The 14,296-nt window shown below is 34.7% G+C and overlaps 1 protein-coding gene across 2 annotated transcripts in view; it reads left to right on the forward strand.

Moving 5' to 3' along the window:
• The window catches only part of CD2AP (CD2 associated protein), a 91,053-nt gene that overhangs the window by 32,614 nt on the left and 44,143 nt on the right, over positions 1-14,296 (forward strand). For both annotated transcript variants that reach the window (XM_031434571.2, XM_031434572.2), the window contains 3 exons: positions 975-1,128; positions 7,467-7,567; positions 9,342-9,462. In XM_031434571.2, the coding sequence (XP_031290431.2) occupies positions 975-1,128; positions 7,467-7,567; positions 9,342-9,462 (376 nt within the window). The remainder of the gene's footprint in view (positions 1-974; positions 1,129-7,466; positions 7,568-9,341; positions 9,463-14,296) is intronic.

Below are 14,296 nucleotides of genomic sequence, written 5' to 3' on the forward strand. Positions count from 1 at the left end.
TATCATATAATTTTTCTTTATATCTTAGTTTTTAAAAAGTCCCTTCACTTTCTTTTCACTAAAGTATTTTTACTGTTTTGGCCTTTTGTTCTTCTGTACAAATTCAGAACCAGTTTATTTAATTGCTCTCCCAAATCTGTGATATATTTATTCAGTTGGCATTGTATCAATTTTAGGGGAAAATGCTATATTTATGATAATAAGTTTTCAATCACTGAACATGGCCTAACTTCCCTTTTATTTGTCTTCCTTTATGTCTTCCAATAAAACCTCATACTTTTCATGAAGGTTCACCTATCTCCTGTTAGACTTATGACTGAGAACAGGGTTTAATCAAACAGCCCATGGGCCAAATCGAAACACCACCTGTTTTTGTAGTGCCCATGAATGCTAGTTAAGAATTTTATAAGTAGTTGGAAAAAAATCAAATAAAGAACAATATTTAATGACATGAAAATGATGTGAAATTTGAAATTTTAAGTGTCCATAAATAAAATTTTCTTGGATAATAGCTACACTCATTCATTTATGTATATGACTGCTTTTGCTCTACAGGTGGCAGAGTTCATTGCTGGCACAGAGATTGTATGGCCTACAAATCCTAGAACATTTTACTATCTGACCCATTATGGAAAAAGTTTGCCCACCCCTGACTTAGAATTATTGTTTGTCTTATTGTTTGCTTATGTGCGTGTGTGTTTATGTGTTTTTTGTATGTTGGGGTGGAGGTGGATTCAGTGTCACTTTCTTTACTTTCATCTCTTGTTCTGATAAGACTTAAACTCATAGTGAGTCATTGTTACCGAAGTGTGTTGTATTCTTTAGATACGTGTGGGCAGAGAAAAAGGTTGAAAACTGTAGATACTATGTTTCGTGTAATGATCACTGTACCTGGTTTTGGTATTTTACATTTGAGAGTTTAATTTAATAATATACAACTTAATTTACCTGCTTACTGATTTCTCCTTTTGTAGGAGGTTAAGAGAGAAACAGAATCCAAGGATGACAGTTTGCCCATCAAACGGGAAAGGCATGGGAATGTAGCAAGTCTTGTACAACGAATAAGCACCTATGGACTTCTCGCCGGAGGAATTCAACCACATCCACAAACCAAAAACATTAAGAAGAGTATGTAAATAATTTTTTTTTCCGTTTATTCAAATCAAAATAGAAGGATGCTTTATAACTTCGTAGTTACTATCTTACTTCCTATAACTTCCTATCTGTAGGAATCAGAAATTAAGATATAAGGCTTTGTCTTCTTACTAGTCTTACAGGCTCTGCTGAATAGTTAACACTTTGCCTTAAATTTGCTTTAATTCCATTTATTTAATGAAATGCCAAAAGATCTACTCATGCTTAAGCAGTATAGATGCAAGCATTTGATAAGTTTGTTTTTTTTTTTTTTAGCGGGGAGGGTAGAGCATGTGCTTATCATGCACGAGGTCCTGGGTTCAATCCCCAGTACCTCCATTAAAATAAATAAATAAATGTAATTATGTGCCCCATTCCCCAATTTTTTTTTTTAGTGGTTAGTCATCTGAACATGTACATTCAGTTTTCCCAGGTGGTTGGCCCAGCAGAGTGTCCTTTATCTGTGTGATACTCTGTAAATATGTTAAGAGAACAGTTTAGGATAGAGGAAGAGCACCACACTTGAAATCAGACTTAAGTTTGAGTCTGTCTTATGACCTTGGATCATTTAAACTCTTTTAAATTGTATTTTGCTGCTGATGAGAAAGTGGTAAAAAGACAAAAAAAAAAAAAAAAGACTGGTAAATTGCTGTTCTTATAAACTTACAGTCTTAGAAAGACTATTACTAAAAAAGATATTAAACATGTACAAAGAGGTATAACATTTATGGAAGCAGATAGTGTTTTGTTTTGTTTTTTAATTGAAGCATAGTCAGTTTACAGTGTGTCAATTTCTGGTGTACAGCATAAAGTTTCAGTCATACATGTACATACATATATTACTTTTCATATTCTTTTTCATTGTAGGTTACTACAAGATATTGAATATAGTTCCTTGGTAGTGTTTTAATATAGTAAACCTGGAGCCCCTTGAGAGATTGAATACTGACTACTATGTTCAGTTTGATGTAATAAGTTATGAATGAGTATTTAACCGCATTTATCTTACATCAGTGTCTTTGACGTTGGTGGTCCCTTGTGTTTGATGTTGGTACTAAAATCCCTTGTATACTAAGTAGTCTACGATAAAGAAATTTTACAAATTTTTTTTACATATTTCACAAATGTAAGGCTATTAATGACTTTTATAATCTCATATCTCAACCTGTTACTTTCTATGCTACTGTCTGTGAAGTTTGGGGAAACCTCTGCTTCTAGGTTATATCACCTTTTGATTATTTTCATAAAATGAAAACAGATTTTCATAAAAATGAAACAGACCAGTAAAAGGGTTCTATGTGTTCTTTGTCTCCCAGTGAATGCAGTGTGCAAACAATGTTTAGATATTACCCATACTGCTTTGAGACTACCGCCTGAAGGTGGAGTGTTTAGTAGTTCTAATTGCCCTGGACTCTGAACTCTGGAGATTGGGGTTAGATAACAGTCAATTCCACATCCTACAAATGAACCTCTATATAGAATTTCTGTGCACAATGAGAAGTTTTAGGCCCACGAAAGCGTTATTTATGACCTCTGTCTATTGTAAAATTTATTTGCCACTTTCTTTAGCTTTACTGAGCTCTCAAGGTATAAATCTCTTCTTAAGTAGGGGCTAGACAAAGGGCTTCAAGGTTATTCTGTCTCTAATAGGGAAGGACACACTAAATTTTATCTTCCTCGGGAACGCTGGTCATAACTCTTTTCTTGTAAGAAGGAAAAACGATTACATGGTTGGGACGGGGCCCGGGAGGCTTAAGCTTTTTCCTAAGGACCCTCCATAACTTGATTTTAAGTACAAGTGCTGCGAAGACTAAATTGGTCATTTGGTGTTAACATTTAAAACAGGATGCGGGTTGTTTGTTTTTGCTTTCAGATGACTTTTCCAGGAAAAGCAGCTACCTTTTTTTCAATCAGTTTTTTTGGTTACTGTTAGTTTGCAGCGTATCCTTAATTTATGAAATAGATCAGTTCTTCAAAAATGTTTCATTGTAATTTAAAATAGTAGTATATACACTTTTAACCAATGCTATTCATATTAAAAAAAAAAGCCAAACCGTTAAAAGGTTGACAGTGATAAACACTGCAGTGTGAAGGTTCAGTTGAAATCTTTGGGTGCCAAGACAAGTGAATCTGCATGTGTGTTGAATTTTGTCTACGCAACTAAAAAGGAGACGTTCACATCGATAGTAAGATAAATATCTGGGGACTGGAGTTGCTAGCTATTTTCCTCTGGTCTCCAAAGCCAAAAAGCGTTGGCTTTTTTGTGAGGTCTAGTCACAAAGCCATCGAAACTTTTGCTAGTGCTTGTAAGTTAGGCATAATACCTTCTTTCGTGAGACAAACACGTGTTTTCTAGAGTGAGCACAGACAATTTTCCAGGGCAGAGTTGATTGCAGTAAGGTACAAATGACATTACTGCTGTGGCCCTTATAAAATCAGGCCCAACGATAATGGTGTAGAGCGTTTTACTCTGAAAGTAAAAAACTGACATCTTTAGCATCACAGTTCTATGTAACACTCAGTGTGGAATATTAGTAGATATTCTACTTTATATTTGGGAAAAATGGATGCCAGGTATGAATCTACTCATGCCGTGTGTGAGCAAGACATCAGTGCTTGTAACTCTGTATTCCTTGTGAGTGGGATCTCATGCTACAGAAATGATTTTTCATCTAGGTAGTAATACTTACTTTGAATGTGAAAGATGCATTGAGATGGATACTGATGGATCACTCGTGTAATTGTACAGAAAGGAATGATGATGCATGAAAAATTAATTGATTAGAATGCCAGTCTACGCAGTGTTTCATTCTCAAAAAATAATTGGTAGCATGCTTCTGATTTTGAGTCAGTGCTGAAGAAAATAATGAAAATTCTGAGTATCATCAAAATATGATCACTGACTTTACACCTTTACAGAATAAATTTTTGAAAAATAGGCATGTTAGTAATTCAGGCTCTCTTCCGTGACATTAAAATACTCTGACTTACAAGGGGAAAGAGACTCACTCAAATGAGTCCTTCCCAGCGACGGGCTCTCAAATGAATGGAGTAGGGTGTTCTGACTTTGTATTTTATTTTGAAAAATTTAAAATCTTACAGAAAAGTTGAAGTAGTAATTGTACCCTGAACACAGTATATTCTTTACCTAAGTTTGCTGTTAACATTTTGTTATGTTGGTTTTATCTCTCTACGTATGTAAATACATTTTAAAAACTTAAGTCATTTGCAAGTATATTGAAGACATGATACTTCATCCCTAATCACATGAGTTTTTTTCTTCATGTTGGTGATAATAATTTTAAAGATTTTGATTGTCTTAAATGCTCTATCTCAACTAGCTAGACTCTTGCATAGCTTGAATTTTTCACTTAATGGCCTAAGTAATATGATTTTTTTATTGCTGAGAATAAGAAAAAAACATTTAAAGATGATTCAGCCATGTAGCAAATGGATCAGTCTCAATGTTTCTTAACTTTTAATGATTATCTTTGTTTACTGGAGAAAGAAATATATAAAAAAAATTTTTATATTAGAAAAATTTAAATGCTGAAGATAGACTTTCTAGAACCAAATAGAACCAAAAATGGATCAGGAATCTTATTGTTACTGTCTCTGAAATTTTAACATTCAGCTTCCCAACTTCTGAGTGTGGTATGTTCTTCACTTTAGCATTTGATGGAAAAACTAAAACAATAATCATCAATGAGAAATAGTTCCATAATTTAAGAGCTTTGTTTGATCAGAATATTTAGATCTATTTTTCAGAACCATCACATACTTGCCATTCTTCATGACCAAACTACTGTTTTAGTAGAAACAATAAGGAAAGTTACTTCACTGAGTGTGAAGTTTCCCACAGTTTGATTTTGCTTTTCTAAAAATATAAAACATTTCTAAATGGTTCTTCTGAAATTATTCAACATTTATATGCTGAGTATCGTAATACCCATGGGTATGAAGATCATAGAACGGTGTTAGTGTGGGCAATCAAATCTGCCATTTAAAGCTGGATATGGGTAATGATTCAGAACTCACCGAGGAAAGCATCAAGTTACTGTAACACCACTGGGATGATAGTAATAATTACCTCAAGGCGTTTTAGAGGTATTAACATGCTAAGTAAATATTATAAGAAGTGCCTGATATATGGTTGCTATTATTATTACTACAGAGTTTTATACTATTAAGAACCATATTAGAGACAAATATAATGTGCAGTTCAAATGAAGATTCAAAGGTTCAAATGAAAGGGCACTTCTATACCAGAGTCATCAAACAAGGTGTATCTAAGCTCTTCTTCAGGTAGGACGTTGTCAGTCACGTGAGGACTGGGGAGTATAGCATTCCAGTTCAAATTGCACCCTTTGGAAGAGCCACAGAGATAAGCAGGTCAGTCCATGGTATTTTCAGGGATTACGGGTCCAGCCTGGCTAGAGTGCATGAACTGTGTATATCTGTAAAGGAGGCAGCCTGGTAAACTGGAAGGGCAGAGAGTAGGAGGCAGAAGTGGGCACACTTCGAGTTTTGCCTCTCTCTCGCTCTATGGTCTTGGACAATTACTGCTGAGTTCCTGTTCCTCATTGGTGAGATGCTATGTATAACCAGTTTCTATGATCTTTTGTGTGGGAGATGTTTGTAACTAGTTTCTATGATCTTTTGTTTGTGAAGGACTTAGAGTAGTGTTGGTACATAAAAGATAAAAAAATAACGTCCCTGCTTTTGGTGTACCTTCTTTATCCTCTTCCTTGTTAATAGCTTTATGTATACAATCCTGATTTAAAAAAACTTTCTTATCATTAATCTCTTTGTAGATCTGAAAAGCTATATGGAGGTTTCTTATCTTAAGAAAATACTAGTTATAGTTATTTTTAAAAATGGACTTAATTTCATGCATCCTTTTATTGACAACTCTACTCTTACATATATTTTATTTTCTTTTGTGTTTAGCAAAGGTTCTGATACCTTGTAGAAAATCTATAAATACTTATTTGACCAGTGTGTATGGTAGACATTGTGTATGCCATTTGAAATGTGAACAAATCTCTAAATTCCTTTGTGTTGCCAATTAATAGGTAAGTTCAATAAAGCAGTGACCTTAGCTTATGAGTGAATTATGTAAAAATATGGACTCATAAGAAATTTTTTCTTTTTTAAGTAAATGACTCACATTTTGTGGCAATAATAGGGGCTGTTTAGATGGTATTATCCAATGTGGCTGTTTCCTTTGAAAAATGAAAAATTACTTTGCAAATAATTTTGCACACTGTTTTGGAAAAAAACACTGGAGAATTATGCTAGTGTGAGAGGAAAAGCAACAATAAGAAAGCTTTTCGTTGAAAGATACCCTAGGTTGTTCAAAGTTAATTGATATATATTTTTTGGAGGTAGGAACGTGCTAATTAATACTCTTTATTCACTTTAAATCATTTAAAAATACATTGATACTCATGAAAAAGAATTGTTACATTTTTTAAAGGCCTAAATAGCCATCACTTGTCTGAATAAATGAAACTTGTTTGAAAAGTTAAAGTAAAATTATTTTTATCTTCACCTGAGTTTGATTTTTATGTCAGAAAATAGATCTATTAAAGAAGATAAAATACATTTTACATTGTGCATTTTATCTTTTTAAAACACAGATACTTTTAAATTAGTGCATTTGAAGTATTCTTAGAATGGAAAGGGATAAATTGGGAGTTAAAGATTTGCAAATAGTAACTACTATTATATAAAAAAAGATAAAAAATTTGTTCTGGATAGCACAGGGAACTATATTTAATACCTTGTAGTGACCTATAATGAAAAGGAATATATGTATGTATTTGTATGACTGAAACATTATTCTGTACACCAGAAATTGACCCATTGTAACTGACTATAATAAAAAAATAAAGTATTTCTAGACTTTGATCAGGAAGTAGTCTGAAAATCACTGGCTTGGAGTGATTGTCTGTAGTAAATCTGCGTGTTTGATAAATTTGTTGTGCCAACAGTTTCCTTTATTGACTGTCTCTAGTCTCAAAACTGGCAGTAGATACTTAACTTTTGTATAATTAGTGGGATCAGATGTATAAGTAGATTTCATTGCTGGGAGCCTACCTATTTGTAATGGATTTGAATTTCTTTCAGGATGAAGAGATTGTAGCGTAGGGAACAAGGTGGAAAGCCAACCGGAACAGATTGTGATTTAGCTGTTTAGAATGCTTACATGGTCTGTTTTCATTCACATATACAAATGGTGTGACAGTAAACGTAGTGTGTAAGTAAAGGTGCTGCTGTTTGTTTTAACGACCTTTCTTAACTTAATTTTTGTATGTTACTTGCTTTAGAAACCAAGAAGCGTCAGTGCAGAGTTCTCTTTGAATACATCCCACAAAATGAGGACGAACTGGAGCTGAAAGTAGGAGATGTTGTTGACATTAGTGAAGAGGTGAGGAGACGCGTTTCAGAGATGAAGCAGCGATTGCAATTGGTGCTCTGGGTGTTAGAAAAATGCCTTGTAAGAATATTAAGTTGTTCAGTTTATTTTGCCAGTTTTATCATTTTTTTATACAAAGTTTAAGATAACAGACTTTAAAATGGGTCTTTAATGACTTGAAGTAAGACTGTCTTATCTGTAGAAATAAAGCTTTAATCATCTTTGTGATGCTATTTGTGTGCCATATTTGTATCTGTTGACTTTAGGAAGATAAAAAGACCTTTTTAACGCTAAAATGAATGTAATCCAAGTAGCTAAGAATATAAACTTTTCTTTGATCTTTAATTCACTTTTGGCACAATGTCATAAAGTAGGATTTTTACCTTTTGCATATAGCAAAGGTATACAAGAGCAGAATATTTAAGAAAGCTTTGTCTTGTTTGAATTATTACATTCACATTCAAAAGCACTTTCCCTCATTTTAGCATCTTAGAGTGAGATTTTAAAGTATTTAAAAAAATAACTTTTCGTATCTCTGCTTTTACCATTAAAGGAATACTAAAGTTTTTTTGGAAGCTGAAGATGCCATTTTCAAAGTATATGTTTTGATATCATGTATTGCCATGGGAATGATTTGTATCATAACATGTAATTTGTCACTTATGTTTGTGTTAAATCCCAGTATGTTTATACAAAAGGCAATTCTATTTTATTTCTACCAAGTGGTGGTAATAATAGTGTTTATCAATCCAGTATTATGTCCGAAGCACCATTCTAAGTGTTTCACATTTATTATTTCCTTTAAATTTCTAAACAACCTAAGAAGATAGGAATTTTTATCCCCATTTTACAAATAAGAGATTGAATCAGAGAAGATAAGTAATTGGTTTATCTTCTGTTGCTGCATGACATGCCATTCCAAACTCTGGCAAAGGACAACTGTTAGGTTTGTTAGTTGTGTGGGTCCAGAATTCAGATAGGGCACAGAGGGGTATGGTTTTTGTCTGTTCCGTGCTGTCTGGGGGCCTCAGCTGGAAAGATTCAAAATTGGGTACCGATAGAGTCATAGGATGGCTCCTACACTGATACGACTAGTTCCTGGAAGCCCCGAAGACGAGGACCGCCTGTGGAGAGCCATCGTGTACCGCCCCCGGTTGGCTTGGCTTTCTTGCTGTGTGGGATAGTAGGACGTGGCAGGTCAGGGCTCTAAGTGTAAGCGTTTCGGTGAACACAGACATAGCCTTTTGTAATCCCGCCTTGCAACTGATAACGTCACTTTCACCACATTCTGTTGGTTCCAAGACAGTCCTAAGCCAGCAAGACTGAAGAGGGTGTGGACAAAGACCGCCACTTCTTGGTGGGAGGAGCGTCAAGATGACGTTGCAGATGAGCGTGTGGGATAGGTGATCTTGTTTCAGCCGTGCTTGCACAAGTTCGAGTGCCTGGCATGCAGAGCGCCAGGCTCTGAACCCACACAGTTTGTTTCTGAGTCGGTGCTCTTTACCACCATACTACCCTGCCTTTTAAGAGTTCCTTAACTAATAGGAATTACTACAGAGTTATTTGCCCTGATGCCCAGTTGCTGCCGGTGTGGGATTCCGGGTGGGGTTACTGGTTTGATGATGTCCTCTTTGTTGTGCCTGTTCCAGTTTGCTCTACATGTTTTCATCACACCTGGTTTGAAGAATGCGCTATCCTTTGGTGCTGCCTTAAGTCTACTAAAAGTTCTGAACTCTTCATACTTCCTGCCTTCTGTTTCTGAGTTTTGAGTTGTGAACTCTTTCAGGTAGAAGAAGGCTGGTGGAGTGGAACCCTGAACAACAAGTTGGGACTGTTTCCCTCAAATTTTGTGAAAGAATTAGAGGTAACATATGATGGTGAAACTCACGAAGCCCAGGAGGATTCAGGTAGACTATTTAAAAATTTGAATGGATTTAAATAAACTTTATATATGACCTAGTGTTTATTTTTTTGTCTTTTAAAACTCTGTTTTTTTGAACTATGAACTTTAGTTTGTCTACTTAAAAAAAGGAGCTTATGACAGGGACTTAAAATGAACTATTTGCCTACATATCTAGACAAATAATTTAATATTTTTCCTTCTGATGTCTACTTCAACCCAAAATAAACCTCTAATACCCTGATTATCAAATGATACTACTTACGTTATCTGATTTCTTCCCACTTAAGATGTACTTAAATACAGTTTTGGTCAGAGTTAGCAAATGGCCTGACTACTTCAGAAATATTAGCAGTTTAAAAAAATCCTCCTTTGGTTGTTTTCCATATTCACATAATTGATTTTGTTTTCCGTGTGCAGCCTGAATGTCATTTAATTATTTTGTGATCTCTGTCATTTAGAGACTCATCTATAAATTAACCTTACACTTGCTCACCATTCAAAAGTATGATTGAAAAATTTTTATTTGCTTTTATATTCATTCATTAAAGAATTAATGCTTGAAAAGCAATATTATAATCTTTGGTGATCTCAATAGATTGTGCTGAGTGTGGAAAATGGCGTGAATTCGATTTCTGAAATGATGTAGAAGAAACTTCGGAATTTTAGAAAGTGGTGGGGAGAACTGTGTTACATAGTCATGAAATACTGTTAGTTTGTTTTGGGAAGTAAACAGTATATAGTAAATCTAGTAATGAGAGCTAGGAATAATGAAAGAGATGTTGAGGAAAATCTGCTGGTTAACTATAAATAATACCAAATTTTCAGGTAAGGGTTTTAGGAATCAGTTTTAGTAGTAATGAATAAATAACAGAATGAAGGTATAAATTAATTTGATGAGTAGTTTTAACTCTGCTCTAATTTTTAGAATAAAATATATGAACTTAGGAAGAAGTCAAGGACAGTTTATGATCAAGTGACTATTTCTTAAGCCTTTATGTGCTAAGTGCTGTGTTGGTTTTATGAGGGTATGGAACCCTCTCTGTAGTCCAGAACTGACGTTCCAGGCCTCTGGGGGGTAAGACAAATATGAACTGAAGTATTTTTGAATCTAGAGTGAAATGACCTGACTATAAGAAGTGGAAGATACTTCTGAACAGAATATATTGTTTTCCACTTTTTTTTTTTTAAACTTACTTTGCAGATTTTCATCTTCTCAGAAGTGTTCCAAGAAACATTCACAATGTAATTTGCACTCTGACTGCAACTATCTTAGCTTGGATGTTATCTTCCAAATGCCTGCTTTTCTCCCTCTGATTGTTCTTTCCCTGGTTTTCCTCTGTATAGAGTTTTTGGGGAAAATTGTTATTATAAAAAACACATCACGTAAAATTTATCACCGTAACCATTTTTTAGTATAAAGTTTATCAGTGTTACGTATATTCATATTGTCATGCAGTAGCTCTCCAGAACTTTTTTATTTTGCAAAATCAAAACTTGATATCCATTAAACAATCCTCATTGTTGACCCCTTCAAACCGCCCCACCCCTGGAACCACTATTCTACCTTCTGTCTCTATGAATTCGACTACCTTAGATACCTCATATAAATGAAATTATACAATTTTTGTCATTTTGTGATTAACGTATTTCACTTAGCATAATGTCCTCAAGGTTCATTCATATTGTAGCAGAATTTCCTTTGTTTAGATTCAGCAAGATTTCATTGTATGTATGTACCACATTTTGTTTATCTATTCATTGATGGATTTTTGAGTTGCTTCCTCCTCCTGGCAGTTGTGAATAATGCTGCTAAATGTGGGTATGCAGACCCTGCGTTCACTTTGGGTGCATACCCAGAAGTGGGACGGCTGGATTCTATTGTAGTTAATTAGAGCAGTTTTTATTACTGGGAGTTAGAGTCGGGTGGGGTTGGGACAGTGAAATCGATCTTCTTCTATGCAGATACTGATTCCATTGCAAGATAGACAGCCATTGAAATGGGAATAAATAGAGGAGTCATTTACTGTTTTATGTTACACTTACTGTTTCAGGATACTTGGTATCAACTCTGAAGTCAGAACTTACATTTTTAGGATGCATAAAAACCATTAGAGAACAAGCATAAGGCTGAAAACATCTGACTTAAATTTAATGGTATACTTACCACTTTGCAGACTGCCCCCCGAATTACTTCTGGTGCACATTGGTATTCCTTATATTTCATAGGTATTGGATCTCTTGGTATTTATTTTTAACATTAAAATTTAGTGTGAATTAAAACTTAAAGTGAAATTATCTTTATGATGCCATGTAAACTGAACCCTTAAAATATGTATAAAATTTAAAGTCCATGTGGGACCACTAGCAAAAGATAATCAAATTTTAATTTGGATGTAGTTTATTCCTTTCATCATTATAAATTCTTTGGGCAGTTTCTTGCACTATTCAGCCTTATTTAAATTTTAGTAACCTTGCAGAATTATATCTGTTAAAAATGTACTTCCTTGCTTGCTTAACCCCTTTACAATAACAGTGCATTCTAAATGTGGATCTTCGTGATTATGGGGTGGGAAGTCAGTGGTTGAAGTACACTGCAATTCCTTTTTTTTTTTTAAGTCTAATTTTTAGGCAGAAAGTTTTTGCATATTGATGTGAATGCCAGAAAGTGAGTGCTTAGAAGGTCTTTAAAACTTCAGCGGTAAAGGTATAGAGTCCTTTAAGTTTTAATTTAAAAGTTTGATATCTTATGCACTATGACTTAGAGAATTGATGTCCTCCATTCCTGTGTCCTAACGAAATATAGCATCTTCTGTCTGTAACTGGTGTTTTAACAGTCTTTTTCAGTCAGTGAAATAGCGTATGTTTTTAGTAGTTGTTACAAGAATTACCGAATGCACATTATAAAATGTTACATTTTGCTCACAGTATTGGAGTGCCGTATCCACCATATTTGATATTTTACATGATTTCTTCTTATACTTCTTTACATTTAGTAGAGCTCTTTTCTTCTTTAAATAAATAGACTAAGATATATGGGATGATGTTCTTGGTTTGAACAGTTAAACTCTAGCTGTCAGTGCTAAGAAGGCAATTTTGACTCTAGACAGTAGGTAGACACTATTACTTGAGCCTTTATGGGTAATTTATTTTTATGCCCTCAGTTTTCCTTGAAGAACTGTGGAATAAAAGCTATAAGAAAGCCCCTGTTATATATTTTTTTTCTAGGATTGTGGCAAATTTATTCTATTACTCAGTGGTTTCTTCATAGAATCTCAAGATTAGTATCTTTTAGTCGTCATTTTCAGGAAAAGCTTTGCTTCTCCAAGGAAGTGATGTGTGTCTGTTTTTATGATCAAATGACCACTCTTTCATCTTGTCAAATACACTTAGCCTTTCTTGTTTAGAGTCCTTTTGTCACCTTTCAGATTCCACTTGTTTGCTAAGTAGGACTTGCTTTCAGTTTTCCTACTTCTTTATAAAGCCAATGACTGTATCTACTGGTACTTTCTTCCCTTGTTAAGTCTTCTCCCCACCTTAAGCCCATGAAAATCTCCATTTAGACGTCTAATAGGCATCTAACACTAAGATGGTCAAAACTGACCTTTTCTCTGCACCCACGTTTGCTCTATACAGTCTTCCTCATCTGAGTTAATGCAACTCTGTCCTCCTTTTACTTAGGCTAAAGAATTGGATTCATCTCTACTCTTCTTTATAATGTCACACTCTAGACTTGATTCAGTAGTAGACTTTGTCACCTACTAAGTAAATGTACAGAAAGTGTTTTCTTTTACCACCTCAGCTGCTGCTACCTTGATGTAAGTTATCTTTTCCTATATAATTGCAGTAGTTTCTTACTTGCCGTTACCTCCCTACTGCATGGTAACATGCTAACCCTCTAGTAGCTGTACAGCTTAGAGTAGAGGCCAGAGTCTTCTTAAATTGGCTACAAACCCCTCCAAGATCTGGTACCCCCAGATGCCTCCCCCCACCTTTCTGACTTTGTCTCCTACTTAACCCCCTCCCCTTTGTTCTCATTAGTCTTCTTACTGTTTTTAAAGGTGTCAGGAACATTCCTGTCTCAACAGCCTTTGTCCTTGCTGAATACTTTTTTTTTTTTAACATTTAAACAGTGTTTTTATTTTTTTATTTTATTTTATTTATTTTTTTTAACATTTTTTATTGATTTATAATCATTTTACAATGTTGTGTCAAATTCCAGTGTTCAGCACAATTTTTCAGTTATTCATGGACATATACACACTCATTGTCACATTTTTTTCTCCGTGAGTTATCATAACATTTTGTGTATATTTCCTTGTGCTATACAGTGTAGTCTATTCTACAATTTTGAAATCCCAGTCTATCCCTTCCCACCCTCCACCCCCCTGGTAACCACAAGTCTGTATTCTCTGTCTGTGTGTCTATTTCTGTCCTTTATTTACGCTTTGTTTTTGTTTGTTTGTTTGTTTTTGTTTTTGTTTTTTAGATTCCACATATGAGCGATCTCATATGGTATTTTTCTTTCTCTTCCTGGCTTACTTCACTTAGAATGACATTCTCCAGGAGCATCCATGTTGCTGCAAATGGCATTATGTTGTCGGTTTTTATGGCTGAGTAGTATTCCATTGTATAAATATACCACATCTTCTTTATCCAGTCATCTGTTGATGGACATTTAGGCTGTTTCCATGTTTTGGCTATTGTAAATAGTGCTGCTATGAACATTGGGGTGCAGGTGTCATCCTGAAGTAGATTTCCTTCTAGATACAAGCCCAGGAGTGGGATTCCTGGGTCATATGGTAAGTCTATTCCTAGTCTTTTGAGGAATCTCCACACTG

This window comes from Camelus dromedarius, chromosome 19 (genome assembly GCF_036321535.1).
Source record: "Camelus dromedarius isolate mCamDro1 chromosome 19, mCamDro1.pat, whole genome shotgun sequence".
In the NCBI taxonomy this organism is placed as follows: Eukaryota; Metazoa; Chordata; class Mammalia; order Artiodactyla; family Camelidae; genus Camelus; species Camelus dromedarius.